At 37.9% G+C, this 26,371-nt stretch overlaps 1 protein-coding gene across 7 annotated transcripts; it reads right to left on the bottom strand.

The window, feature by feature from the left end:
* Positions 1-654: 654 nt before the first annotated feature.
* Positions 655-25,103, bottom strand: CLGN (calmegin). Of its 7 annotated transcripts, none has more exons than XM_039386933.1 (18): positions 24,868-25,103; positions 24,271-24,548; positions 22,462-22,596; positions 19,931-20,109; positions 18,977-19,047; positions 15,806-15,864; positions 13,593-13,734; positions 13,146-13,227; positions 12,222-12,414; positions 10,227-10,416; positions 9,891-10,004; positions 9,253-9,409; positions 8,288-8,503; positions 7,084-7,203; positions 6,767-6,902; positions 4,813-4,890; positions 2,558-2,694; positions 655-958 (listed from the first exon to the last, which is right to left on the bottom strand). In XM_039386933.1, the coding sequence occupies exons 4-18, from the start codon at positions 20,090-20,092 to the stop codon at positions 884-886; spliced, it is 1,932 nt and encodes a 643-aa protein (XP_039242867.1). In that variant the 5' UTR covers positions 20,093-20,109; positions 22,462-22,596; positions 24,271-24,548; positions 24,868-25,103; the 3' UTR covers positions 655-883. The 7 variants fall into 7 exon arrangements, with proteins under 7 accessions (XP_039242867.1, XP_027585481.1, XP_027585478.1 ...); XM_027729680.2 differs by having other exon boundaries at positions 24,893-25,103; XM_027729677.2 differs by having other exon boundaries at positions 24,359-24,548; positions 24,893-25,103.
* Positions 25,104-26,371: the final 1,268 nt, after the last annotated feature.

Here is a 26,371-nt window from a genome sequence, read left to right as displayed (position 1 = left end):
CAAAAATTCTTATCTATATTAATAAATTTCATATTAAGGAAGAATTATTAAATATTTTTAGGTGGCAATATACACTTAGCAAATATTCTATAAACAGAGGTTATACCACTCTGGCTTGGAACATGAGAACTATAAAAGTTTGAAAAATTCATCTGTATATCACTTCTGCAGATCTGCTATCTGCATTCAAAAGTAAAACAAGTCACATCAATTACCACTTGTTCTATGAGTATTCTATTTTAAAATATCTCTTAAAAATAAGTTACTGTAACCAATGCCTAAAGTGAACAGGTGACCACCCATTTAACAAGATCAACTAAAATAAATAATTTACAATAAAAATTGTTGCTAGCACAAAATCATCATACAAAAACAATTATTGCATTTAGCTCCGCACAGAAAAAAATACCTTTTCTCATAGCAATGAGAACTGCTATAGATGCTACATCTACACTGTCATCCTCTTAGCTGAAATCTGTAAACAGCTAATTTTGTGCTAGAGCTGCAAAAGTATTATAATTTATTCATTTAAAAAAAATATTTAGAGCAAGTTTATCTCCAACTAATACTAATTTTCTTAGAAACTTCAAATCTTCACCTAAAAATCAGTTGGCCAACTTGTAATTTCACTTTTATTTTCAGTTGGAAACTGAAAGTTGGAAACACCGGCTAACTCCTCAGAGATAGTATTTCTCCTTAAAAAAAAGGGAATCGAGGAAGTTCGGGATGGTTAAAGAGGTCAGAGGATTAAAACAGGAGGTTAAGTAGCAGTGAGTTCCCCTTTTTCCTTTAAAGCTCAGCAACTTGCATGCTGTCAGGCCCACTGGAGTGGCACACCAGAAGCTACTGTTATCTAGACCTGCAAATACCAGCTGGAAATAACTCAGTCCTTTCGTACTCTTCTTTTGCGCACTGATCTCAGCGGGTGATCTCCTGTACCCTCGTCGGCTTCTTTCTTCTGAAAAAGAAAAATGAAATTCAGCATTAGAATTTTAAACTTACTTTAATTATTGAAGCTGGCATGCTACTTTATTACTGCACCTAAACCTCCCAGTCATGTTATCACTAAATGCAACACTGAAGTGGCAGGACATATTTTTCAACAATACCAACCTAATGATAAACAAAGTGGGTAGAAGACTTTTCCTTCCTATATTCAGAAGGAAGAGAATAGTACATCTAAACAGATGTCAGAAATTTGGTGTTGCCCATGTATTCACTGGTTTAAAAGTCATGACTTTTAAATTAATTTAGCAACTTCCTCAAAGTGCATGTTATGCTAATTTTAATTTCCACTTCTGAAGCAGGAAGCATTTAAAACATTCTAACCGTCCCCTTTGGAGAGCTGCAAATAAAGCAAGCTGTTCTTAAATCAGTTGTGGTGATCCCAGTTCAAAAGCAATAAGCTTACAGAGGAACATAAAAAGCCTTTCCAGAGCGAACTCCATTCTCAGACAATGCATTGCTTCCTCACTTCCCTGCATCACCTAATGGCAAGCACCTCATTCAGAAGGAACAGCTCACAGAACGTGGGCCAACCTGAGTGAGGACGTGGTGTACATGATGCCTCCCAACTAGGTCACCAGCTAACTCATGACAGAAGCAAGCTGTGGCCTCACTGTGCTACTGTGTAATGGCACAGACACATTCAGATCTGGTTGCTACTTACACAAGGAGTCCTGTGACTCCTAATAGGGTTCATCAGATACTGTATTTCTAGGTAAATGTACAAGGAAAAAAAAAACAAACTTCCTACAGGAAGAAGAAGTACTGAATAAGGGGTAATTGATGAAAAATTTTAGTCCTGAAACAATGCAACCTCATGCAAGGTCCAGTTTCCTAGAGGAGTTTTCCATGAAAAGGAGTTAACATTACATTACATTAAACAACTCCCCTAATCTGGGAAGGGACTCATTTAGGGAATGACAAGCACAACGTGACCAATGGGTGGATCTAAGGCATTTCAGACACACCAGTTTCTAAATAAAGGATAATGAGTAGTTGACTGATGAGCAAGTAAAGCACAAACAAATTCCATTCTACAGTGTTATTTTATGAAAAACATTTTGTAGATTATCTGGGTGACTAGATTAATCTGCACAAGAAAAATGAAACTGCAGGTGCTGAATTGAAAAAGAGTGTGGTCATTTTGCTTTATTTTGGAATCCAAAAAACCAAAAGACAGCTGAAAGCTTGAGGTTTTTCTAGGTCTCACGAAAAGGCTATTCTGTTAGAAGCACATGTTCCATCAATTAAGTAGCACAATAAAGACTGACATCTAAATTTTCAAGACTAGCAATTCATTTAATAACCTGTTAAAAACTACACTCCTGTAAAAACATTTCATGTTTTGAGATCTGCATGATCACTTCTGTACTATACCTGTATTTATACAGAGCATTTGAGGTGTCAAACTCAAATGAAAACACATTTCCACCTTAGGATTTGTTTTATGGCTCAAGAGAAGAAAAACATTTGCTGCAGGTAACTGGGCTTAGTTAGAAGTATGATGTCAGATAAGGGCAAGGAGAAAATAGGGAAAAACCCACCAACTTACCTCATCTTCTGAATCAGATTTATTTGACATACCACCTTCTTCTTGACTTGCATCTGCAACTTCGTTTTCTTCCTCATTTGCAACTTCATTTTCTTCTTCATCATCATCAAGATCTTCACCACCTTCACCCTCATCTTCTGCAAAAGAAGTTAATTTTACTTAGTAATCAGAACTGTATTAAAAATGCACTATATCCAGACACACTAGTAAGGAAAATAAGCCAATTTCAGTCTTAGAATGAACTGCTTGTTTAGAATAACCCAGAAAACCTTCTGTGTGACACAGTGAGTAGAATTCTCATGAATTAGTAGAAAGTGATCATTTTCAAATTTAATAATCAATTTTAACACCTCCACCTTCACCTCTTTTCACAATAGCTCCTACTCTCTTCAGACTTGTTACTGACTAAAAGGACTTGATTTACTTCACTTAAAATCCAATACTTATTGTATTGGACAGTTTGGAGACCAGAGTCCAAAATAGGACAACTCAGGCATCCCAAATTTGACTAAATTCTGACTTAGATAGGAAAGTACAATATTGCAGTTATCAGTCATCCAGCAAGGGAGACACCGACATCTTAAGGCAACTCCTGTTTTCAGCAGGGAATTCTTCTGGCAATGCTTCTGTTTTGGTTGAGGGATAAGCAGCGCAGTACTTCCCCCCCTCTTATGTATTATTGCAATGCAGAAACTAGTCAGAAGAGGACTGTACTCCCCTTAGATCACTCAAGGTATGTCCAGCTTGCACTATTAGTGCACTTAGTACCCTTTGAAATACTTTCTATCATGAGTAAACAAGACACCTAAAATCTGATAGAAAGGATACACATTGGAGTCTACAACTTGACAGGCTGCCAGTGACTCAGCTAAAACCAGTAACGAAGCAGTGCTCAATTCTAGCCTTTTCAGGTCATGCCTACATCTCATAAGCACTACTTCAGTGTGGGGAAAAAAAAAAAAAGAAAGAAAAAAACAAAAGAATACCCACCCACCCCAACCTCCCAATTCTTACTGCTGCATCTCAGTAAAAACTGAAACAAAAGTATGCATATAAATTCAGGAGGTAGTCACATATAAGATGTGACTCTCCTAATTCTTGGTGATGAAAATCTAGAAATTCCAATTAAAATATTTGAGACTTCTGTAGAAGTACCAAAAAACTTCACTTGCAGTACAGCTATAAATAGAGCTTCCCTAACTGTTATAAACTAAGAAATCCATTTTCCCATCTGTCAATATACCTGATACATGTCTACAATAGTATCTCTCTACATTTGTTATGAAAAGGGGAAATATGACCAAAAAATGCAGATCATGGTTTAAGAAAGATGTAGACAAAGATTTCTATTCTAAAAATATGCTCTTAACAGAGGAGCTTGGCAAAGCCTTTGCTCATATTCTAATGAAGAGATTAGAAATGGTAAATGATGCAAATCCAGCTCTTCCCATAAGTACTAATTTCAATGAAGGGGAAATAAACCCAGAACAACAAAAAAAACTTCAGACATCAGAAGTTGTAAAAGCCAGAACTGGACAACTACACTATGTAAAATTATTAATTTTAATTTAATCCAATAGTAATTTAAACAGTATTTCATATAAATGAATGTATAACTTGACAAATAAGGTTCAGGCTGTGGTCCTGAAATTCCATTTTGTGGCAACATTCTTTTACTTCCTGGAATATTTTTCTAGAAGGCAAGGAATTCGAGACAAAGCAGACAAGAAGACAAGTCAAGAACACACCATTCTTTAGCAATGTCACAAAAATTAACACAGAACAAAATAAAACAGTAAATCCCATGGACAATCCCCTTCAAGAAGTAATCTGCCAGCAACTCATTCTCACTGGAGAATGAGTGAAAGAAATCTCCAAGTGTTTCTGAACTTCAGTATTGTGCCACACTTCCCTTTTCTTTCTTTATTTTAATGGCCCCATGATAAAATGTAGATCTCAAGTCGCTCAGTATTCAACAGCTCAAACCCCATTACCTTCAACTCCAAAAAACAAAGGAGGAGATAATGACAATAAAGGAACTGTAAAAATTATAAGGAGCCAAAGTGACTAGTAGAAAATATTTATGACTACAGATACCACAGGGAGAAATCTTAGAGGAAACTCCCATCTGCACGGGATGAAAGCTGGAATCCACCAGCTTGAAGTTCTACCATCAACAAGGAAGCAGAGGGAAGAAACCAGATAGGAAAGATCATTTGCAAGTCCTGGCCCAAATTACTTCCCTTTCCCAGTACCTGAAAGAGAAGCCTCCCTTCCCATCTTCTTTGTATCCTTCAAAAATTCTCTTTTTGTCTCCTCCATTTCTCTTCTCTCTGTAGCAAAAAGAATCAGGAAAAGGAGGTAGAAGACAAATTCTCTACTGCTTGCAGATAAGAAGAGGCAAAAGATGGAAAGATAGTGATAGAAAAAAAGGGAAGCTTTCAACCTGCAAATGTTAAAGGCAGCAGGAAGCTAAGGGAAGCTAAGCAATTCTTCTTAGAGAAAGAAACCTTGAAGTCATATGACAGCAAAGTGCAATCCTTCCCTCTGAAGCATAGAATTTACTTGAAAACCTTGGGATAGTCATACAAAAGCTAGCTAGGTTAGTTTTACTCTGTGTTCAGTTTAGTAACTAAAAGTAAAGGTCTAAAACAGAACCTACCTTTGCAACACCAAGAACAGCTGTTCCAAGTAGAATTTTAAAAAGTTGTGGGAGCTAAACAGCATTCCTCTGCAATTGCCTGAACCTTATTTCTAACACTGAAACACACACTCTAACATGCTATTTATTAACTGATGTGTTGTAATTAATTAAATAAATTAAATTAACTGTCTTAAAGAAGAATATTGGACTTGAGGTATCTCAGCCTTGCAACAGCAGTGTATTAGGTACAAACCACATCTATGATCTGCAACAAGACTGGGTAGAATAAAACAGAGTCTGTAATTCAGGAGCCACGACCAGGTAGAGTAGAGCAAGATCAAAAGGAAAGTGCAGGAAGATACAATGATAAAATTATATACTAAAATTTATGCTAATGTAAAGAATAGCATAACAAAATAACTAAATGCCTAGGTTAGGCTCTCAAATAGTGAGGCAGATAGTCGGGACTAAGTTTGGGGTGGCAAGCATTGGGACAACAATGTACTTAATTCTGTCAGTACTGGCATGGGAATGGCTGATGCTAAGTGAACTTCTAAGTCATACAGACAGAAGCCATCAACACTCATAGAATGTGGTGTAAAGACACACAGACCCCACCAAGTTTCAGTCAGTAATACAAAGTGATGTCAGTACCAAGGAAAAAAAATGCCAAGCAAAAATGTCTGCTCGGTTTCTAATTATCCATGCCAGTCACTTGTCACTTTGCTTGTTCTTATCAAGGGAGAATGAAGTAAGAGGCAGAACCTTCTAGAGTTCTGAAGCTAAAAATTTTCTCATGAAAGTCAAGATAACACACTGTAAGTTAGGTGATTTGGTTTTTGTTCATTATATAGACTCAGGGAAATGCTAACAGCACATCAGAGCCATGGCTGAACAGTACCAGTAATCTTTGATACAGTAACACAAGATGATTTACCCTTGGATGCCAAAGTACAGCTCAACCTACTGAATCATTGATTTCTCACTTGGGCAGCAGGAGAGACCTTTGCAATGTGTTGCTAAAAAGCAACACAAAGGAAGCAACAAACTTCAGTATTTCAAGTATTTTCAGGCTTTAACAAGAGCAACTAAAAATAGTGATCAACAGAAGAGTTGAAGGTACAACCCTCCCCCAGAGAAGTAAGCAGAAAGACTTATGTTAAAGACATAAAGCTATTCCAGGCACATTTTAAAGACAATGATGTAACTTTAACCACTTTGGGTACTTATATCTGAACCATTAAAATGTGTTCAATACATGAAATATTTAGAAGGAATAAAATATGCATCGCTGTCTACAAAGATAAAAAAGACTGCTGGAAGCACATTCATTTCTTGCAAGTGAAAAAATACTGAGTAGAGCCTTACTTTCTGCTTGTATTTATCAAAGAGTTATAAGCCATGGGATGCCACTCACTGGAGGTTATCAAAGAGGAAAAAAAGACTCAGAGCAAGGCAGATTTCACATATTCTAAGATAACTGGCTGTAATTATTGGCAATGCAATCCATGAACTAGTTCTATTCATGTCTTTAACCAAACTGCAAGCTGACATGCTCATCTTACCATCTTCAGCTGTATCTTCATTTTCTTTTTCTTCATCTATTTCATCATCTTCAAACTCCTCTCTCTCTTGTTTTAATTCCCCTTTTCTAATTTGCTTAGATACATCAGTTTTTTTGAAGTCATATTCATCTGTTTTCTACAACAAATTAAAAATCAATTTACATTTCAACTCAAATTAAGAACTAAACACAACAGCCACTGTAAGCTGAGTAATACCAATGGCACATTAAAAGTGCATATTGTTGTACAGATGCTAAGAGTTTTCAAATAAAGTATTAAGAATAAACTCAAAAACAAATATAATAAATTTCTCTAACCTTTGCTGGCCAGCAGAACAATACACCTAGACCAACAGGGAGAGCTAAAGTCAAGATGTAAAGAACCCAGAGCCATGGGTGGTCTTCTGCAGCAGTCACCAGTTGACTAAACATACCAGGCTGTATTAAAGAAAATAAATAATAAGTTTATGAAGTATACTCTATACATTTATATTGTCCAAAGGAAACCCTTCTTTACCTTTGCTTTTTAATGACTTATGGAAAAGGTACATGAGTAACTAAGGAAGTTTGAGAGACACAGTGGAGCGAAGGGACTCAAAGGAATTTTTTGCCATTGTGTGTACAAGTATAGATAAAGGTTCACACATAAACCCAAATATTTTGGAAAAAGACAAGGTTGGGGGAAGAGATGGCTTTCCTGATGGCATGGGCAGATACGCTGTTGCTACCTGCTCATGCTGTGACAAACAGCACCTGTCAGGAATTGGCCACATTTGCCACCAACCCATCATTTCTCTCCCAAAATTGCAGCCTGCTCTTGCCACTGAGTCAAAGAAAACAGAGGACTGTTGGACAGAAACAGGAGGGCAGGCAGCCACTAGAGGGGCTCACGATCCCTGTGTGGCAGGGCAGGTCCTTCCCACAGCATAGGGAAGAGATCTAGGAAAAACTGTGGTGGCTGGTTAAGTGCAGAACAAAATGGGGATGCACACATACAAACAGAACAACAGATGCAGCTCCATAAACATATACGCAACATTTTCAGAGCTGCATAATACACGTGTAAGCAGCCAAAGCCCTAAAATTATTAAACAGAAACAAACACTGGACTATTTATCCATTCCTCACAGCAGGGAAGCATCTAAAGAATATGTATCATGGATATAGCCACAAGGAAAAATGGGAGTGGGAGGGGAAAGGAAAAAGGAAAAAAGGTCTTTGAGTGCAAGTAACTCAGTTTTCATTGGCTGTCAGGAACTGAATTTCTAGTATCACTGTGAACAGCAGAAGACTTAATATGAAGCCAATTTCTCACCAAATGTTTAAGTAAAATGTAGTACCCTTTTAATTTCAAGAAGATATTGATCTGGAAAAAGTAAAAAGCCAAACTATCAGAGTTACTCAGCAAGATTATCAGTTGCAGACAAATTAATATTCTGTCAGCATTAGCTGACAGAAAATTCTTCCAACAGTACAGCTTCCTCACTACTTTCTGATATCAAGAACATAGTAAAGTTTATACCTCATTAGCACTTGCTACTAATTTCTTCAAGCCCCAGCCATCTGCTGCCCAATGATCTGCTACTTCTTTTTCTGAACAGATGATGAAGTTATCAAAGTAAATATCAGATGTCATAGACCACAGTTCTAAACCAATAGCACTGACAGTGGTCATCTTGAATGGGTGAAGATCTTCAAAATAGTCTGGGTTTGGTATTTTCCGAGGGCTCCAGATTCCCTGTTAATGGAAAAAAAATTTAATCACATTACCTATAGCTCACCAAAAAAAACAAGCTGTGAAAGAAATTTTAAAATAATTAGAACTTCACAACTATGTTAAATGCATTATTTAAAAAGACAAGCAGTAAAGTTTAACCTACACTGTTACCAGAAGTGGTAGGGAAAATTTTAGGAAAGGGAACTTCAGCCTTATGATACCTGTGCAAATTAGAGGCAAATTTTGTTTTGCTCAAAGAAATCAGACTCAAGTATTCCCCAGCCATAACTAATACAAAGTAACTCTCTTTAATATGCAACTGATTACCTCTTATGTCTGGAGGGGAAGAAGGGAATTTAATTATCCAAAATTGATGCATCCTCTAAAATGGAACTAGTAAGTTCAACCTGCTTGCTGAAAGGCTTAATTTTTGAATATAAAAAAGATTGTTTATTCAAAAGACTCATATTTAAAGCTCCAATGTAACTTAGAATACAATTCTACAGAGCATATTAAATAAATGGTACCAGTGCAAATCGTACAAAAAGCAACTTTGAACAGATAAATTGTTTTAATATAGGAAGCATTACTTAAAGGAAAAAAAAAAGCAAATTACATGCAAAAAAAATCTCAAAGTGTTTAGTGAGGCTATTCAGACTCATTCTAAAATATCAATATACTGTAAAAAAAGCCTAGATAAATATACTACTTTGACTTTGCTCTTGTTCAACTCTGTACCTTTTAACAATGACCTACAATTTCACTATTACCTGATAGTTAGGATTATCTATCATAGGTGCTCTCCATTTTCCTTTATACCTTGGGTTGTTCTTCATGGGACGCACCCACTGTCCACAACCAGGTGCAGTCTCACACTTCGGATTAGGGATCTGGGGGGCTTCCCACTCCCCATCCATTTCTTCATCCCTAGAGAGAAAAAAAAATAAAATTACAAACAACTGCTTTAAGATCAGACGGGCCCAAAGCACTGGCAGTCTGAAGTTTGGGTCCATACACATTTTGCTGTAACAACCTCAGAACTCTGACCAGCTCACAGAGCTTTACCCAACAGTATAAACACTTTTTTTTAAGGAGTGCTCCACTTTTTTTTTAAAGGTCACATGTTCATAACTACCACAGCATGACTGACCTCAATTACATTCCTGCATCTGCAGAAATGCTTGAAACACTTCTCCCTAGGATGCTTAGAGATCCCTTGGAGCCTATTATATTATGACTTCAAGACATCAACTTAAACTGTAGTAAATTCTTTCAAAGGGGTCCTTCATATTCTGTTTTTGCTAATATATCTTCAGAAAACAAAAAGCAATGGACATGTTCATGTTTTTATAGAAGCGGTCCCACAAACCAACAAATATTTGGCCATTCCTTACACATTCCAACTTACCAGTCCTTTGGTTTTTTTGCATTAGGGTCTGGAACATATTCTGGTTCATCATCAAGCCATCCCTCAGGCTTAACAGCATCAGGATCTTCTATTTTGGAAGGTTCGTCTTCATCCCTTCAATTACAGACTCAGGTTAGAAAATACAGCAGCCTGACTTCGAGCCATGTTCTGTTCAGAGGACTGTAACTGGCATGAAAGGGATGATTTTCAAAGGCACAACAGAATTAGACTCACTGACCATGAGAATTAGACAATTATCTGTTTACCAATACCTTAATTTCAAATATATAACCTGTATGTAAAAGGCATTGTAGAGATAAAAAATAGTCTCCTTACCAGTCATCTGGTTTGACAGCATTTGGATCAGGTATTTTTGGTCTCTCATCCCAATCATCAGGCTTCTTATCACTAGGATCCTCTATTTCTTTGGAAGGGTTTACTGGAGGAACCATATTCTCAAGAAGACTTCCTTTACTGACAACTGTTTGGTCGATTAACATTTCAAATGTATCATCTGGTTTTAGCACTAAATCGAAGAAATTTGTTTTAAAGAAATAAGGAAGCCATTAATTTTATAAATATCTTTAACCAAAGCTATATAATAAGCACAGCCTTAGTCAAATAAGAGCAAACAGGATCCTCCCAAGCAGAGCAGGAGACAGGCTCCTCACTTAATCTGGACACAAAAAGTTGCCCTTGAGGGGATGTATAACCACCATCAGGCCCCCAGAATGAAACTTCTAGAAAATTCAATTGCTGAAACACATCCAGACACATTCTAAGAGATTTTTCAAAAACCTACCACTTGGCCAAAATTCTGCTGTTTTTATTTAAAAAGCACAGACAATGAAAGTCAAATCTCTGCCCCCAAATGCATCTCTGCTACTAAATTACAATCTCACACTTTAAAGCATGGAAACACAAGAATTGTGCCAGTAACACAGCTGAAGGATCAAAGAAGTACTTTCTCTCGGATTCAAACCTCTAACAGCCATTTCTCTCAAATGCCAGACTGCAAATACAGAAAATTCTCTTCAAATGTTTAAGTATGTTAGCAAGTGTGAGTCATTGAGAAGCCAAGGTCACAGAACTGAGCAGTGTCAGACGGTAACAGATGCATCCAGATCCACTTCTAATAAGCACTTACAAATGGGCTCACTGGTCAACTAGTATATTCAACTCTCCATTCAACACAACAAAGATTATTAAGTAAAAGTAAATGCTATTCCACTTTTATGACAGTTTTCTAAAGTTGGGTGATGAAAACCAGAGTAACAGTCTTATATCTAATGAAGATCTTGCAGCCCAAAGTTTTCAACAGTATTAAAATATCCCATGAAAACCCTGTATCAACTTTAGATAAAATACAAAGAACTAATTTTTAGACTTCTGTTGTCAGTCACATTAGAATTACACAGCTCTGTGGAATCTGTCTGAACAATTATGAGAGAATAAATGCAATCCAAGTTTAAGTATCTTGAATTTCTAACAAACAGCCCAAATACATGAATGCATGCATTCCTTTACTATGAGATTCCTATTATCTAAAAGTGAAAGTTTGCTATGGCACACTACAGCAATCTATCTTAAAAACCCATGGCACAGCATACGAACATGCCTACTGTTATTATTAGTCCATGGAAGCTTGTAAGTACAGTTAATTTGTCTGGATTTGCAGTGTGCCACAGATTAGCCCATTCTTCTCTGACTTTCTAATTCTGAGGAAGAATAAACAAAGGGGGGAAAATGAACTGAACTTTTATCTCTGCTATACTGTTCATTGGTACAGGAAGAGTTGTCACATGAATTAAACCCAGCCCACATGCATTCACCTTCAGAGGATGTGCTGACCTATCTTTTCATGCACACTGCAGGTGTCTGTGAGAGCTCTTAACATGTGGAGGAGGGTGGTGAGTGACATGCTGCAGGTTTAACTGAATTCCTGTGAACTCTGACACCTTCCTAGAATATTGGACAGTTGTATGTCTTAATATCTTCCCCAGTAAAAATATTTTTACCATAACAAATACTGAAGGCATTAATCAATTCTTTATGCTAAAGGCTGGCCAGAGCTGATATGCTTTTTCTTATATGTGAATATTAAACAGCAGCATCTGAAAGCCACTTTTATGTCCCGCAGTTAAGCTCAGTCATTAAATCATTTAAGCCCAGTTATTAAGTCATTTAAGGCCAAATCATTTAGCAATCACCCTTCACAATTAACAGACTATTACAAACAAAAAAGCAGACTCAATTACAAAGCTTCAGCAGACAGAAAAAAATTTTTAATTTCTCCTTTCCAAATTTGAACTTGTAAGAATTAAACAATACCAAGAGTATATAGATGTGTCTTCTTGTCCAAATAGAACTTTTTTAGGTCTACATCAGGACGTTCAGCATGCTTTTCATCATATTCTCCAGTTTTAGGATTCTTATGTCTGAAGATAAAGTGTAGTTTGTAATCTTCTCCACATTTATCTGGTCCAAACATAATAGTGTAAGGTGTTCTGTCAAAAAAGTATTCCTGTAGAAGCAAGAAAGCCGAGCATGTGTTATACTGGACATTTCATGAAGCAATTTTCAGAAGTTCTTTTCCTTGGCATACAGCATAGTTACCTTTTTCTAAAAGATAAATGAAAAGTGGTAGGGAAAATCAAGAAAGGAACTGATTAGTTCCTCTTGACTTGCTGGGTGCTCTCTGTTCTCAGGGAATGGACTAACTCTTTTAGTCTCTTCAAAGATGAATGTATTTATTTAGATGCCTGTCACAAATCAAAACACCCAAGTATCTTATCTGTGTCCCTCTACAAACATTATACTAAAAATGGAAGTGGAACTAGTTACTGTTCTTCGTAACAACTTTATTTTCTAATAAAGATAAAAGCCAGGATTTTAATATCCAGTATTTTATCAGTGCTTTTTTTCCTTTCCACATTAAGTAACAGCAACAAACAGCCCTGAAAATATCAGATATAGTTATTCACCTTCAGAGTATGTTGCATTAATCTGTTTAGTTATGTCAGTACCTTTTAACTACTTATATGTTTTCCATATTTGGAATAACCTGCTTGTGCTCTGCAGTAAAATAACTGTTTCAGAAGTTATGAGTTAAGATCCTATGGCTTCTACTAATACACAAAGTCAGACTACACAGATACAGAAGTCCTTTGTCCCGGATATAAGACATCACTCAGGGAGAACCAAGCTGTTCCTCAAATGAACAACTGATAGCAAATGTTAAGCAAGAGGACATACCAGATTCAAGTCATCACTACTGGAGAGAAGTTTAATATATGCACCACCACAGTCAATGCCTTTTTGAAAATTCACTTCATACCTGGGCAAAGAGAAAGTTAAAAAAAAAAATTCCAAGTGTGAGAAAAATACAAATTAACTGCTAATCTGCCATTCTAATTATGAATACATAAGACTCCGTATTAGTCACTACTGTCAAAACACTTCTATGTAATCAAATATTAGATTTCTGTCCAAAATTATTTCAAAATAGTCTAAATATCACTTTTTAACATGTATACTACAATCTTAATTAATCAATCAATCAATCACATTTGCAATTCTAATAGCTCTGGATACGACAGGTCAATGCTATATGGAAATCAGTATTGTTTTATAGAGGTTCACATTATTTTCTTAACTTAAGGATTTTAATAATAAAAGTAAAAAATCAGAGGCATTACTTACTGAACAATCAAAGGTTTATCATCAAAAATAAATGGTTTTGTTAGCATTGCTGATATTGCATGATGCTTTGCCACTGATTTTAACACTAATCCTCTGTCTCCAGGCACTGTGTTTTCTTTCAGCTCTTCTACTTCCCATCTTCCTAAAACACAGACACACAGAGTCTTTGAAAAACAATGCAGGCTGAAGAAATCACAGCCTTGTTGAAAGCAAAGAGTTAAGGAATAAAGACTATTAGTCCAAGCAGGGAAAAAATCTTGACATCTGATGTCAAAGATATTATTTCTTGCTCTTCTCAAATTTTCAGAAATCTACAAGAAAACTGAAATGCTGTAGATCTGTATCTTTAGACTGTAGTACTCTATAATAGCTAGAGGAACATAAAATATTTCTCCAGATTTTAGATTTACTCCTACCATCATCACATAAAAAGCATCAGTCACAAGGCACTGCGTAAGCCAGAGACCTGCATCATTCTTTCTCTTCTGCTTATACAGAATTAGAATCTTTTGGGTCAAATCTAATCACAGGGCAGATCAAATTCCCCCCAAAGTCTTTCCAAGAATTATCAGGTTTGATCTTAAAGGCAAACAAATACGCCTGCAGCTTTAAAAATAGATTATATACTTATATATTCTCCAAGTTTGGGAGAGATACAGTTGAATACACATCTGGCCAATATTCAAAGAACAAGATATCTAAAAGGGCAGTTATATTTTCTCACAGATTACCAGCACAAGATTCATTGGGGCTTTTTCCAGGAATGAACACAGCACAAAAAAACTACTTTTACAATTCACTGTAATCTGAAAAATGCCTGTGTCAATGTCAAAAGGAAAAAAAAAGGTCATGAGTTCTTCAGCATGTATTTTAGAGAAGATTCATAAAATTATGAAATGCCAATGAAACAGCTATTTACTTTTATTCAACTGAAGTGCAATATGTGTAGAGTTGTTAAGGAAGGGCAGGTATGTACATCAAAAAAAAATTCTTAGTTTCTTCTAGTCTGCTAAACAGGAGAGAGGAAAATTCCCTCCTCTTCAATAGTGTTCCTTCATGGAAACTAAGGCCAAGCAATAACACTGGGCAAAAACAACAAGCCTGAAAAAACAAATGATGGGAAAATAGTTCCAAAATGTGTTTTTACCACTGACTTTATTAAATGTTGAATTTTCTGAGTGACTTCAACCAAAAACAACTTTCTGACATTAAAGACAATTTCTATCTAATATGAGGCTGAGTAAACAGGGAGACATCAGTTCTTATAAGCATCTTATCTGTATGGATATCTCCTCTGGAAATTCTTAATTTTACCAGTTATTTCTGGTAACTGCTAAACATAAAAACATCTGTTCTGCTCACCAAAGTCCTGCAAGTTATGTTTGCTTACCACTTTCTATTAACATTAACTGATTTCATTTGACATAAAAACAGCAGGAAATATTTTTCTTTTGTAGCAGAAACCTTTTCCGTTCTCTCCACTCCGTCTTGAATTAAATAAATTTGGACTCCAAAATTATGGCCACAGATCACACATCTGTCAAACAGCCTAGAATTACATTTAAGCAGCCAGTTATAGACTAGGAAGTGACAAGTCAAGTGCAAACTCCAATAATTAAACCAGCAAAACAACCTCTTCATGATTGCTTTCCAAATTTATCTTAGCCTACTGTAAGGCTAAACTGTACAAGAACCACTGGACAGCTCTATATTCAAGCACAGGCAATCTGAAGAAGTATTTTAAAGAAAAACATCATTCCATTTAACTTTCTTGTTTCAAAGGCTATACCAAGAGACCCACCCAGGAATCAGTTGGAGAGACAGAGCAAGATGGAACGTGCTGCTTTAGAAACCTGTTTAACAGCTGACATTGAAGTGGTAAATCTCTCTGACACAATTTCAAAGGAGACAGTTCTCAAGAAGCAATATTCATAAACAATCGATACTGAATATTCAGATGCCAGAGTGTATTCTGGTGTCATCCATTGCAATAGATTGCTGGGATGACCAAAAAAGTTATCCTCACGCTAAGTGTGAGGATGAGCAACATTTGGCATCTCAGTTTCAGGGTAACAGTCATTATACAAACTAATATTTTTGACCTGTCTCGTCTAGGTTTTCAAAGATAAGTTCTGTGTAAAGGGTAGTTATTTCTCAAAGAGCAACAAAACATCACAAACCATACAATGGAGGTAAACATTAAAAGTGCTCACCATCATATTTAGCAATGTTATCATCTATGTCTTCTTTCTTAGTTTTAGACAACACCCACCTAAAACAAAAAGTGTACTGGTCATTGAACAATCTATGCAAAGCTCTATTATTTAACAAGCACGGGAAAAACAGCTTTTGCTTCTAGGGTGTGAACCTGTGATAATGATTTTGACAGTCAGCATCATGGAACTGTGTGTACTTCAAAGAACATGAAAAGAAAAATCATAAGTAGATTAGTCTGATGTGGCATTTCAAAATATTTCCTAAAAATGCAAAGGAATATACAATTAAAACTCTAAAGGAATTCAATTCCTGAATTATTTAATTCTGAATAGACTTCAGTTTTATATACAAGCTGAGTTTGGCAGAATGTAAGAATATTATGTCAGCATACAATGTACAAAATACAGGGAAAACAGCAAGTTTCAAGTATATAAAACCTCCACTATGACAAGGAAAGAAAAAAAATCATCCAAAGGAACCTTTACTTTATCTGACAGCAACAATACACCTGCATAGCAGAGGACAAAAGGGAATGGTAAGTGTCTAAATGACAAATCAATTATACACTGAACAGATTCCAAGTGTTCTGCACACAGAGGATCCAACAGGGTAAACACACTCCTGATCAACTTGATAGTATGAGCAAGGCAATCAGCTTATCAAACTGAGGTTACCAAAAAGACATGTACAGTCTACACACAAAGTGTTCATTTGGAGAGGAAAAAAAGGAAAAGGGCAGTCCACCCCCATGTGGACATACAGTGGTTCTACCCTGAGCCATGCACAGGAATATCTTAGGCCAACAGTGTTGCTGAACTCTTCATTGTATCAACTACAATACCACATTCTCACCATTAATTCTGTAAAGAGCTATTTTCATTCATTCTGAACTGTGGTCTGCATGGAGTATTTCAGGGATGAATACTTTATCTTTTCTGCTGGAATTTCAGTCACATTTGTTCACTGTTAACAGAAGTGCTGGAAAAACTTCCCAGTATAAATAGCAAACTAGATCCTTGGTGTACCAGGACAGAGACCAATGAGGAAATAAAACATCTCTACAAGTCACACAAAAGATTTGCAAGAGCCATTCCCAAAAAAGCTACTCTATTCTGGTGATTTACCCAGTCAATTTACGTGCAGGCTTTTCCACAATTTTAGGGGAGAAAGGCAACATGCTGCTTACTTTTTTATAAATCTTTCTTCCATATATGTTACTTTTATGTAAATTATGTACAGTTAGACCAAAAAATCCCAAGCATTGTAGCTAAAGCTCTGAATATTAGATTTAGTAGGAAGACAAGCTAATCTTTGAATAGATCTCAAAAAGCTAGAAATTAGGATGAATGCTATCATTCGAGTATCCCAGCTAAGCCTTTGCATTTGTTAATCAAAGTTTTCAGTGGTTTGTTTCATTTTTTTAACCATTATTACCTCTTCTATTTAACAATTTTTCCTGTCATCTTGGGTACTGCCTTTGCACTTAACACTTAGAAGTGACCACATCACTAAGACAAGCGATAAACTGAAGACTGGAGCTTGCTAACTTATTTTTCTTCTCTCTTTCGTCTAAATATGTAAGAAAATAAGAAAATATGAAAGAACATAATGTGAGTAATAACAGACTAATGTTCAGTGGCCTGTAACTCTACAGAAGAGAAGAGTTCAGAAACAATTGGAAAAAGGGAGTAAGATTCAATCCTACAAAAGTTACTGGTGTCTGCTACCACGTTATTTTGTCTACAGTCCAAATCATGCACCCTCAACAGACATGTCTCATGATGTATAATCTCACTCCAACAATAGTTGGATCTCAGTTTTCCCACAGGAAGCAAAAAACTGGCAGCTTTAAGTTTCTACCAAATGAAGATACCACACTGCATCTCCTTTCGCCTCGATCTGGCTCTTCCCAGGAGTTAGTTTTTGTTCCATCAATTTTAGTAACATATGAAAACACCTTTTTTATTGATTCTTCACGAATCAAGAGATAGCTCTTGTGCTCATCAGCATCAAAGTGTAGAGGGAAAAATGCCAATAATAAGACTTGATTTTTCATTAGAAACAGGGACTTCCATTCATATTTTAAAAGCTGTTCTCATAGTAAGAAAGTACTCTAATATTACACCAGCTCTTACTGAAGAGATTTCAACCATATTCAGATTCTACCTGGATGCACAATCACTTATCTTGAGCCAGTGACAGCATGCTGACCTGGCTTGATTCTTTTTTCATTTTAAAAAAGAGAACTCAGGGATCATATAGACCAAATTTACATGGTAAGCATTTGACTTGTCCTTGAGATTTTACACCCTTTACATCTGTGGTAGAAAGAGGACTGAATGCCAAATTGTTTTCCAACTAAAAGTAGTAAGTCTATTCCAGAAATAGAAAGTAATAATTACATTCTTTTTTATTGACAGTGCATTGGTGGCAACTGACTGCAGGTCACAAAACAGAATTTCATTGAACATCACAAGTCACTCAGCAGCAATTACACCCAACATTGCCACCCTGTTGTAAAAACACTTCCAAAATACAGACAAGACAAAAATTTCTGGCTTGAATTGTTGAGATAAACCTGAATATTGTTCTAAAATTTAATTACAGTAAGGACTACCTAGGAACACTTCAGTAGTCTCATAAATACTTAACTCCTCTTGAGTATGGGAAGCAATAACATAAAATATATATATAAATTAATAAAAATCTGCTTTAAAAGTCTTTTCCAATAGAGATTTTATCTATAATGGTGAAGGTGCTGCCTTTTTACACATACCTAAGATCATGTGAAAAGGAAGAAAGGGCTTGCTACTGAAGTGTAATGCACTGAAGTGTAATGCTACTGAAGTGCTATGCACTTCACCTTTCAGCTAGTTAAACTCAACTGGCTAAATCTTCATATTATTTTTCTTAATGTCCACAAACCCAGAGTTTATTAAAAGCTTCCTTAAAACACACAAAAAAATAGCAACATATCTGAAATGGTAAAGGTCCATCTTAACATTCTGATGTATCTGGAGCAAGCATTAACAGCCTACCCAATTCTAACCCCTGTAACAATTAATTTTTATAAGGATACCAGTCAAAAACTGAATACAAAATAAGTCTGGCCACTGTAATTTAAATTGATGAAAGTAAAAGTTTATCCTTTTAAGGCATAAGCTTACCCAGACAATCCTCCATCAAAGGTTTCTGTAAAATACACTTCCCCGGTTGGCGTTGGAGTCTGGTACACAACCTAAGAGACGAGTACAGATACATGTTCTAACATAAATTACAATTTTTCATTTGAAACACACTATCATACCTCCAGAAGTAATCCACCCAGGCAGAACAACAGATTTTGTTCATTAGAAATACCTAGCAGCATAAAACCCCTTCCTCCCCACCCCTATTTCAATACTTTGGGTGCATCCCTTAAACACTGAACAATTTCACAACTGTGAATTTTATAAGTTGTTCAAAGCTCGTAACTAAACCTTTGTTACATCTTATGTATAACAAAACCCCAGAAAATTTACTGAACTTGCACCAATTCTCTGCTCCCTCCCTATTTCTTTCTACACATGTTTTCCATTCTTCTGTTTTCCTATCTACTCAGCACATTACAACTGGGCTACACAACAGAGTTGAAAAAATAAGTTATTAATATTGCCTACAGCTATTTGCATCTATTTTGAAGTACAGCATAACAAAAGGAAGATTTTCTGAGAATAAAGACAGTGACAAAAAGCAGCTGTGACTGATGAAATCCAGAAACTGGTCAAAAGTCAAAATTTCAGATGCTTTCTGACAGATGCTTTCTGCTTTCTTCTCTAGAAAAAGCATGTTAGGACTTGCACCAAAAGGTTCTGTATCCAGATTGAAGTAAAACCTTTTTCTCGACTATCCACCACAGGTAGGAGATTTTACACTTTGGCATAAGAGAATCATTCTTTAAGTTTGCCCTACATGTCACACACAGCAACTGAAAGACTGCTGGGTTTGACACCCACTCAGTTGTCAACTGCATTTTAATTTAGTCTTTTTAAAATATATTTGTCCACCAATTTCTAATAACTATGTTATAACTATGCATCTTGTATTTAACCAGACTTCACTGAAGACTTCTGTAATCTTACCTCTATGGAAGGTTTATCTCTGTCAACCTCAGTTTCTTGGGACTGCATGTCAAAATCCTCCACTTCAACATCTGCATCCAGATTTTCTTCATTTTCAATTTCTGCAGTCACTGAGCTAATTAGCAGGACACCCAAGCACAGCCAGTCCCACTGGAAGCGCATCTTGGTTATCTGAAGAACTGAAAGTTTTAAATTTTAAATGTTTTTGCAAGGATATTACCAATACTATTTTAATTTTACCCCAGACTTTATCTACAAGAGAAAAAACCACATTAAAACAACAGGAAACAACTATCAGAAAGCATTGTCACTATAATATTTTAGCAAAGTGCTATTTCTTAATTTGAATTTTTTTTTTTTACTACAAAGCCCTGACTCAGACTCTCTTTTACTTCTTGTTGTCCCTATGGAAGTGCTTGCAGCCTGTTCCCTTACCTTGCCAAATTTAGCAAGAATTTGACTGCAGTATATATGTTTTTTTAAGAATTATGTGAGATTGCTTTTATTTTCCCATTCTTTAACAATCTGAACAAGTAACCAATTTGAATCAGTCTCTACAATGTAGCAATAAGTAACATCCCTTTCATTAGGGCAAATAAAATCATTAGGTTTAGGATGTATTATTATCTACTGCCAGAATTACACATTTCTATTTGCCTCTTTTTCCAATGACTATGTTTAGATGAGCGCAGAGCTTATATCAACTCCAGCTGTTAAGTGTCCAAAGAAAGTATTGTTTCAGAAGATTGTTTCAGAAAATATTTTCTGTTTCAAAATTTTCCAAGGATTTTAAAGTTTAAGTTAGTTAAAGCAGAAGTTCAAGCTTAAATACAAATACATTTCTAATTTCAGGGAAACCTGAAAACCTTTAATCTGTGTAAGTATGAATGTCAACAGCAGACAACTGCCCCAGCCTTTCCATGTGATCTGCTGCGAAAAAGAACACGTTGTTGCCCTGTATTTTTTGCTTCACATCTGTAAGACATACGAATTCACATTTATGTTGGAGTATCCAGTGGTTTGGAGCAGTGCATTGTCAAGGACATACCTATGCAAGTTTCCTCAAAGGTCTTGCAAAAAACACCTCTTTCCAAAATTGTTTTTGTCTGAATATGGAAACAGAACTAAGACAGATTCTAGATACCTCTGGAAAGGTGTTTATCCTTTGGTTCTTATTAATTCTATTCACAGTAAGCTTAAAAATAAAGACAAATACTGATATTTAACTTGCTATTGTACGACATTTTCAAACAGTACGTTACCTTTAGCCACTACTGGTCATACTAAATACTTTGCTGCTGAGGTGCTTTCTGCCCCTGAGAAAGCAGCCACCCTCTCACTTAAATCATCATCCTTTAGAGATTAAATTGTTTACCACTACAACTCTGAATACACCAGCAATTCTAGATACTATCTTATACTGGAAGTGTGAGTCTCTTTCTTCCTTCCTGGGTTTATCAGATCTGCTAAGCAATTCAAACATTAGAATTGCACCAATTCATCATTCATTTTTTAACACCTGCAAGTTCTATTGAGCCACACATAGAGAGATCAAACAGTATCAGGGCTAAAAAAACTCACATCCCAGCATGATTGTGCTACAAATATCCAAAAAGAAAAAAGGAATAAGGAAAAAAAATAAGATCTATTAAATTAATATTGACTGCACTGATTATATTTAGAGCCAAAATCCAGGAGTATCATACAGAAATATTTTACACACTAGTACTAGGTCAATATTGGGAAATAATCAAAAGCCTTTCTTTTTGGGACTAACACTTATTTTCCACAAAACTACATTAACCACATTACCATTCTTTTTTTGCCCCACACTATTATCCATAATCCCTGCCATTCCTTGTGGCAACTTTATAACCTTGCTTGAGGATGGCAGGTCTGTGGTTCCTTCTTTTCTCAGTTATTACCATAGTGATACATTTCAACAGTTATCTGCAAACTTTACTGTGGTTTTTGTATTTGATTTTTTAGAATTTTAGTTAAAAACTACAGATATTGTTAATTCATAGACCTCCTGGGCCAATTCTAGCACTTAAAATAATCTTGCCCTGAAGACCGAAAGTAATTCAGTTTATCCTGGTGAACATTGAATTTTATGGTATATTTTGAACACCTTTGCCCGGAGGGTGTCACACTTCGTTGTACCACCTTCATTGTTGTGTTTCTTAACGATTATATTAGGATAAAAACAGCCAAAGAATTTCATATCAATACCTTCTGGGACTCCTTAGCTCCTACCTACAGTGTTATATATTAACCAGGCATCAGACTTGCTTTTTTAGTATAAAGCTTGCCTACCTTTAGCTAGTTTGTCATGCAGGTGGTCTCCTCCTCTCTTCCTAAAGCAGGTGAAGAGATACACCTTTCTTTGTCAATACATTACAGGTGTATATTGTGCATAATCCAAAATGTTTTTCACTTACATAGCTGTAATTTTACTGTAATTAGTCCCATCCACTTTTGTTCCATCCATAGAATAACAAGGGCATCCAAGAAATCAGACTAATACTCACCTTTCTACACAGCTCCCTTCCAAAACTCCTGATGCTTTCACTTCGTTCACGCCGAGTCTTATCACTAATTCCTGGTCCTAGCCTAGGACTTTATCCTAATTTCATTCAGTCTTCAATTAGATCTCTTACTTCTTCCTTCAAGAAGAGAAGGCTCATTTTAACCTTTGACCTTTTGATACACTTCTAAAATAATCCCAAAAACACCAAAATGCATTATCAGGACCAACTGCAGTCACCACTCAATTGCCAGGCAAAGATGGTTTTAAACAATCCCATCACATCCTTTATTTTTGTGAACTCTGCCAGCATTACAGTCTTAGAATGTAAAATAAATCAAGAATTTGTGGTCTCAAAATAGAATTTCACACTACACGTTTAATGGTCTTTAAAACCTACTGAACTTTCTTAATTAACACATGAAGATCTATGAAAAACTTTTCTTATTCTTTCTTCAAGGTGACAATAAAACCAAGCCAGAAGGATGCTCACTGTTAAAACTTCCTCAGCAGAACAAAGCAAGTTGTCCCAGATTATTATGGCTCTCACACAAACCCCATACATGTTTACTGGCAGTTTTGCCAAAACACCAACGACCAGTGACTTCCAAACCATCCTTCAGCCAGCTACAGCAAATAGATAATTGAAAAACCATAAAAATCTTGCCAGCATTTTACAGAATCACAGAATGAGTTGGAAGAGACCCACAAGGATCATCAAATCCAACTCTTAAATGAATGGCCCATACAGGGATCAAACCCACACCCTTGGCATTATTAGCACCATGCTCTGACCAGCTGAGCCAACAGTTCTGTATGACCCATGAGAGAACTGGATAGAAAATCTGCATTCATAGAAACTGAGACACAGAAATCTATCCTGGAATAATTGCACCTCCAAATCAGGATTCCCAATCTCTCCTTTTGGGATGGGCAGCTAATATTCATCTTTCTCTAGATAAACACCTTGACAATTCTGCCAGACCTGTAATTTTAAACTTAAATTTTTGCATAGCTTGGTCACTGTTTACCATGGGTAACAACAGCACTGCCACACATCAGAAGGGACATCTGAGCCAGCAGTACTACTGCTCTTGTGATCAGCAACAGTGCTGCAACATCAGCAGAACATTGCACCTCAAGTAACGAGCTGGTGTTTCTGAGACACATACTAATATTTAAGAAAGACAACAGACATAAACTGAAAACATATTCTGACTGGATATTAGAATTTTTTCCCCCATGAGGGCAGGCAAGCAGTAGTACAGGCTGCCCAGGCTCAGTCTTTGGGGTCTTCCACACAGACCACACAAAGCTCAGAGCAAACTGAACTGGCCTCAGGGCTGCCCATGCCACAGCAGACACCTCCTGGGGTCCCTTCCCACCTGAATGATTTGATTTCCACAGACAGTTGGATGGTGCAAGCACATCAACCTTCAGACCTCTGCACTGCGACCTGCTGCACATTCTACACATGCCATTAAGGTAGTGGCACCATTGCTCCATTTTATGCAGAACTAAACAGAGATCAGGATCTTTTAGATTATTAATAATTATTAATAACTTTTCTTTGGACTTTGAAGAGGGTCATGCCTTTTCCACGCAAGTCTCAGAGCTCTGCATTCTCAAGCAGAAAGGGAATAAGCCAGCCATTAGCACTCTCTCTCACTCCAAGGTTTGAAGCTCCTGCATGCAGTATCAACACATGGGATTTCCCCAGGGCCAAACAGCAATTCCATCCAGGGCTACAAAAGCGGAGGGTTTTTTTCCCCCCACCTCTTCTTCCATCCATAACCACGTGCTGCCTTATTACCTCCCCCAAACTGCCGCACTGGCATCGACCTGACCGAAGACAACATCCAGCTGCAACTGCTCCGTGAAAAGCACTCAAGAATTCTTACACAGCTTTTTATTTTTCCCTTTGTTTGCTGTGAAAGCCGTACTTCACTCCCTCGTTTGCCGAAGCGCCAAACACACCGTACTGGATTGGGTGCCCAATGTGTAACTCAGCAGCTACTCCCGCTGCAATGCTGTGCTCCTGGAGGTGCCTGCTCGAGGTGTTTTGCTGCTGAAACCTTCAGGAAGGCGTTACTTTCCAATTTAAAAAAAAAAAAATTTAAAAAATTTTAGAAAAATAAGTTCGGGTCAACCGAGCGGCCGCTCGGTGTTCAGCCATCGCCCAGCACGAACCCGCTTTTCGGGACAGCTGGCAGGGAGAGCGAGGGCCGCAGGCCTGCTCCCCGTGCCCGGCGGGGCCCCCGAGGCCCCAAACCCACCCCCGCGGGGGGATCACCGCGCTCCCCGAACCCACCCTCGGGACCCGCCGCCGGCCGTGAGGGCCGAGGGGAGCGGGGTGGGGCCAGGGAACCACCGCCGCCCCCTCCCCTCGCCACACGGGGCCCACACGCACCTCCCGCCGCCGCCGCCCTCGTTACCAAGCACCGCGACGCCACTCTCCCTCCCCGGGCGCTGCCGGCGCTCCTAGCCCCGCGGCGGGCGGTTACCGGCGCTCCCGGCGTCCTCCGATCCGCGGCGGGCGGTCACCGGCGGCGGGATGAGGATGAGGAGCGGGGAACGGGAGCGGGGCCGGGCCGATGTTCCCGGCGCATCCCCGGCCGCGCACGCGCGCGGCGCCCCCGCCGCTCCCGGGGCTGCGGGAACGCGAGCGGGAGCAGGTGCCGCCGCTCGCGCCGCGCCGCCGCGTCCCGGCCAATCGCGGCACGGCCGAGCCGAGCGCGCGTGGGGGCGCGGGAGACGGGCAGGGAGCCGCGCCAATCGGCGGCGCCCGCCGTGAGGCGAGAGCCAATGGCGGCTCGGTGCGCGACTGGCGGCCCGCCCCTCCCGCGGTGAATCAGCCAATCGGCCGCTGCCCGGGGCCGCCCCCTCCCCTCGGCCATGGGCGCCCGTGAGAGCGGCTGTACCGTCATGGCCGCGGACAGGGGGGTCACACATCGTCCTGCTCCGCACGCCCCTGGCCAGCGGTCAGCCCAGAAAAAGGGCTTCTCCGCCACCACTAACCTCAAATTAATAAAACCCTTCATTACATTCGGAGGCTCACTTTGGCAGTCCAATTATACGTGTTTGATGACCCCAACATACGGGGTCGCTGAGCCGAGCGAAATAAACACATTTTAAAGAAATAACCGAAGCGCAGTTCTCAGCTGCCTTTTCTATACAAGACGTATGTCAGTGTTCTCCCTTTCAAAAGTACTTCAAAAGATTTAAGACAAGAACCGAGGCACGCCATGCAGAGAAATTGTGTGCTCCAGTGAAAATCATGGGTTAAATAAACCATTATTAACATTGAATAAGCTTGTTCAATATTGATGTTATTCAACAGTAATATTATATTAACAGTATATATTAATACATAATTATTCAAATAGTATTAAATATCAATATTAATATTGAATAAGCTTTCTTCCCACACAGGCATTTAACCTGGTTGGGTATATGTACAATGACCTCGAGGTCGTCAATATTTTTGAGACTATATTTTAAACCACGTGAAAGTACTGAATTGCAATTTCCTACTGAAGGAGCCTAGTGATCAATATGGAATCTGAAACTCCTTTCAGAGTTGTTTTTCTCATTTATTGCCTTTGGTTTTATAAGTTGCAATCACAATGCCTAGACTTCAAAACCAGTCACCTGTAAAGTTAGGGGAAGATCCTTAATTCCCTGGATTCATTACCTGAATCAAAGCTTCCTCTTGGCAGCCTTTAATCTGGCTGTGGTTTGACAGACTGTGCAAGAAACCTCTGTGCTCCCCAAAGCACAGGGAAGGATCAGGATTAAGCAAAATTTTACTTTAAAGGTTCACGTGCAAGCATTCATTATGTACGATGTCAACTAAAACCTCATTTACATCAGAGGGATGGGAAGTGTGTTCTGTGATTGCAATGGTTATGTAA

This window comes from Pipra filicauda, unplaced genomic scaffold, assembly GCF_003945595.2.
Source record: "Pipra filicauda isolate LSUMZ 115617 unplaced genomic scaffold, ASM394559v2 scaffold516_size422861_pilon, whole genome shotgun sequence".
Classification (NCBI taxonomy): Eukaryota; Metazoa; Chordata; class Aves; order Passeriformes; family Pipridae; genus Pipra; species Pipra filicauda.
Note: the sequence above shows the minus strand (reverse complement) of the source record. Positions and strands in the feature narration are given on the sequence as shown.

Excerpts from the sequence above, each read along its gene's own strand:
- CLGN (XM_039386933.1), bottom strand. The coding sequence starts at position 20,092 with ATGCGCTTCCAGTGGGACTGGCTGTGCTTGGGTGTCCTGCTAATTAGC. Across the intron at positions 8,504-9,252 it reads TAGATAATCCTAACTATCAG|GGAATCTGGAGCCCTCGGAA; the intron begins GTAATAGTGAAA and ends TTCCATTAACAG. Across the intron at positions 959-2,557 it reads AATCTGATTCAGAAGATGAG|AAGAAAGAAGCCGACGAGGG; the intron begins GTAAGTTGGTGG and ends TTTCTTTTTCAG.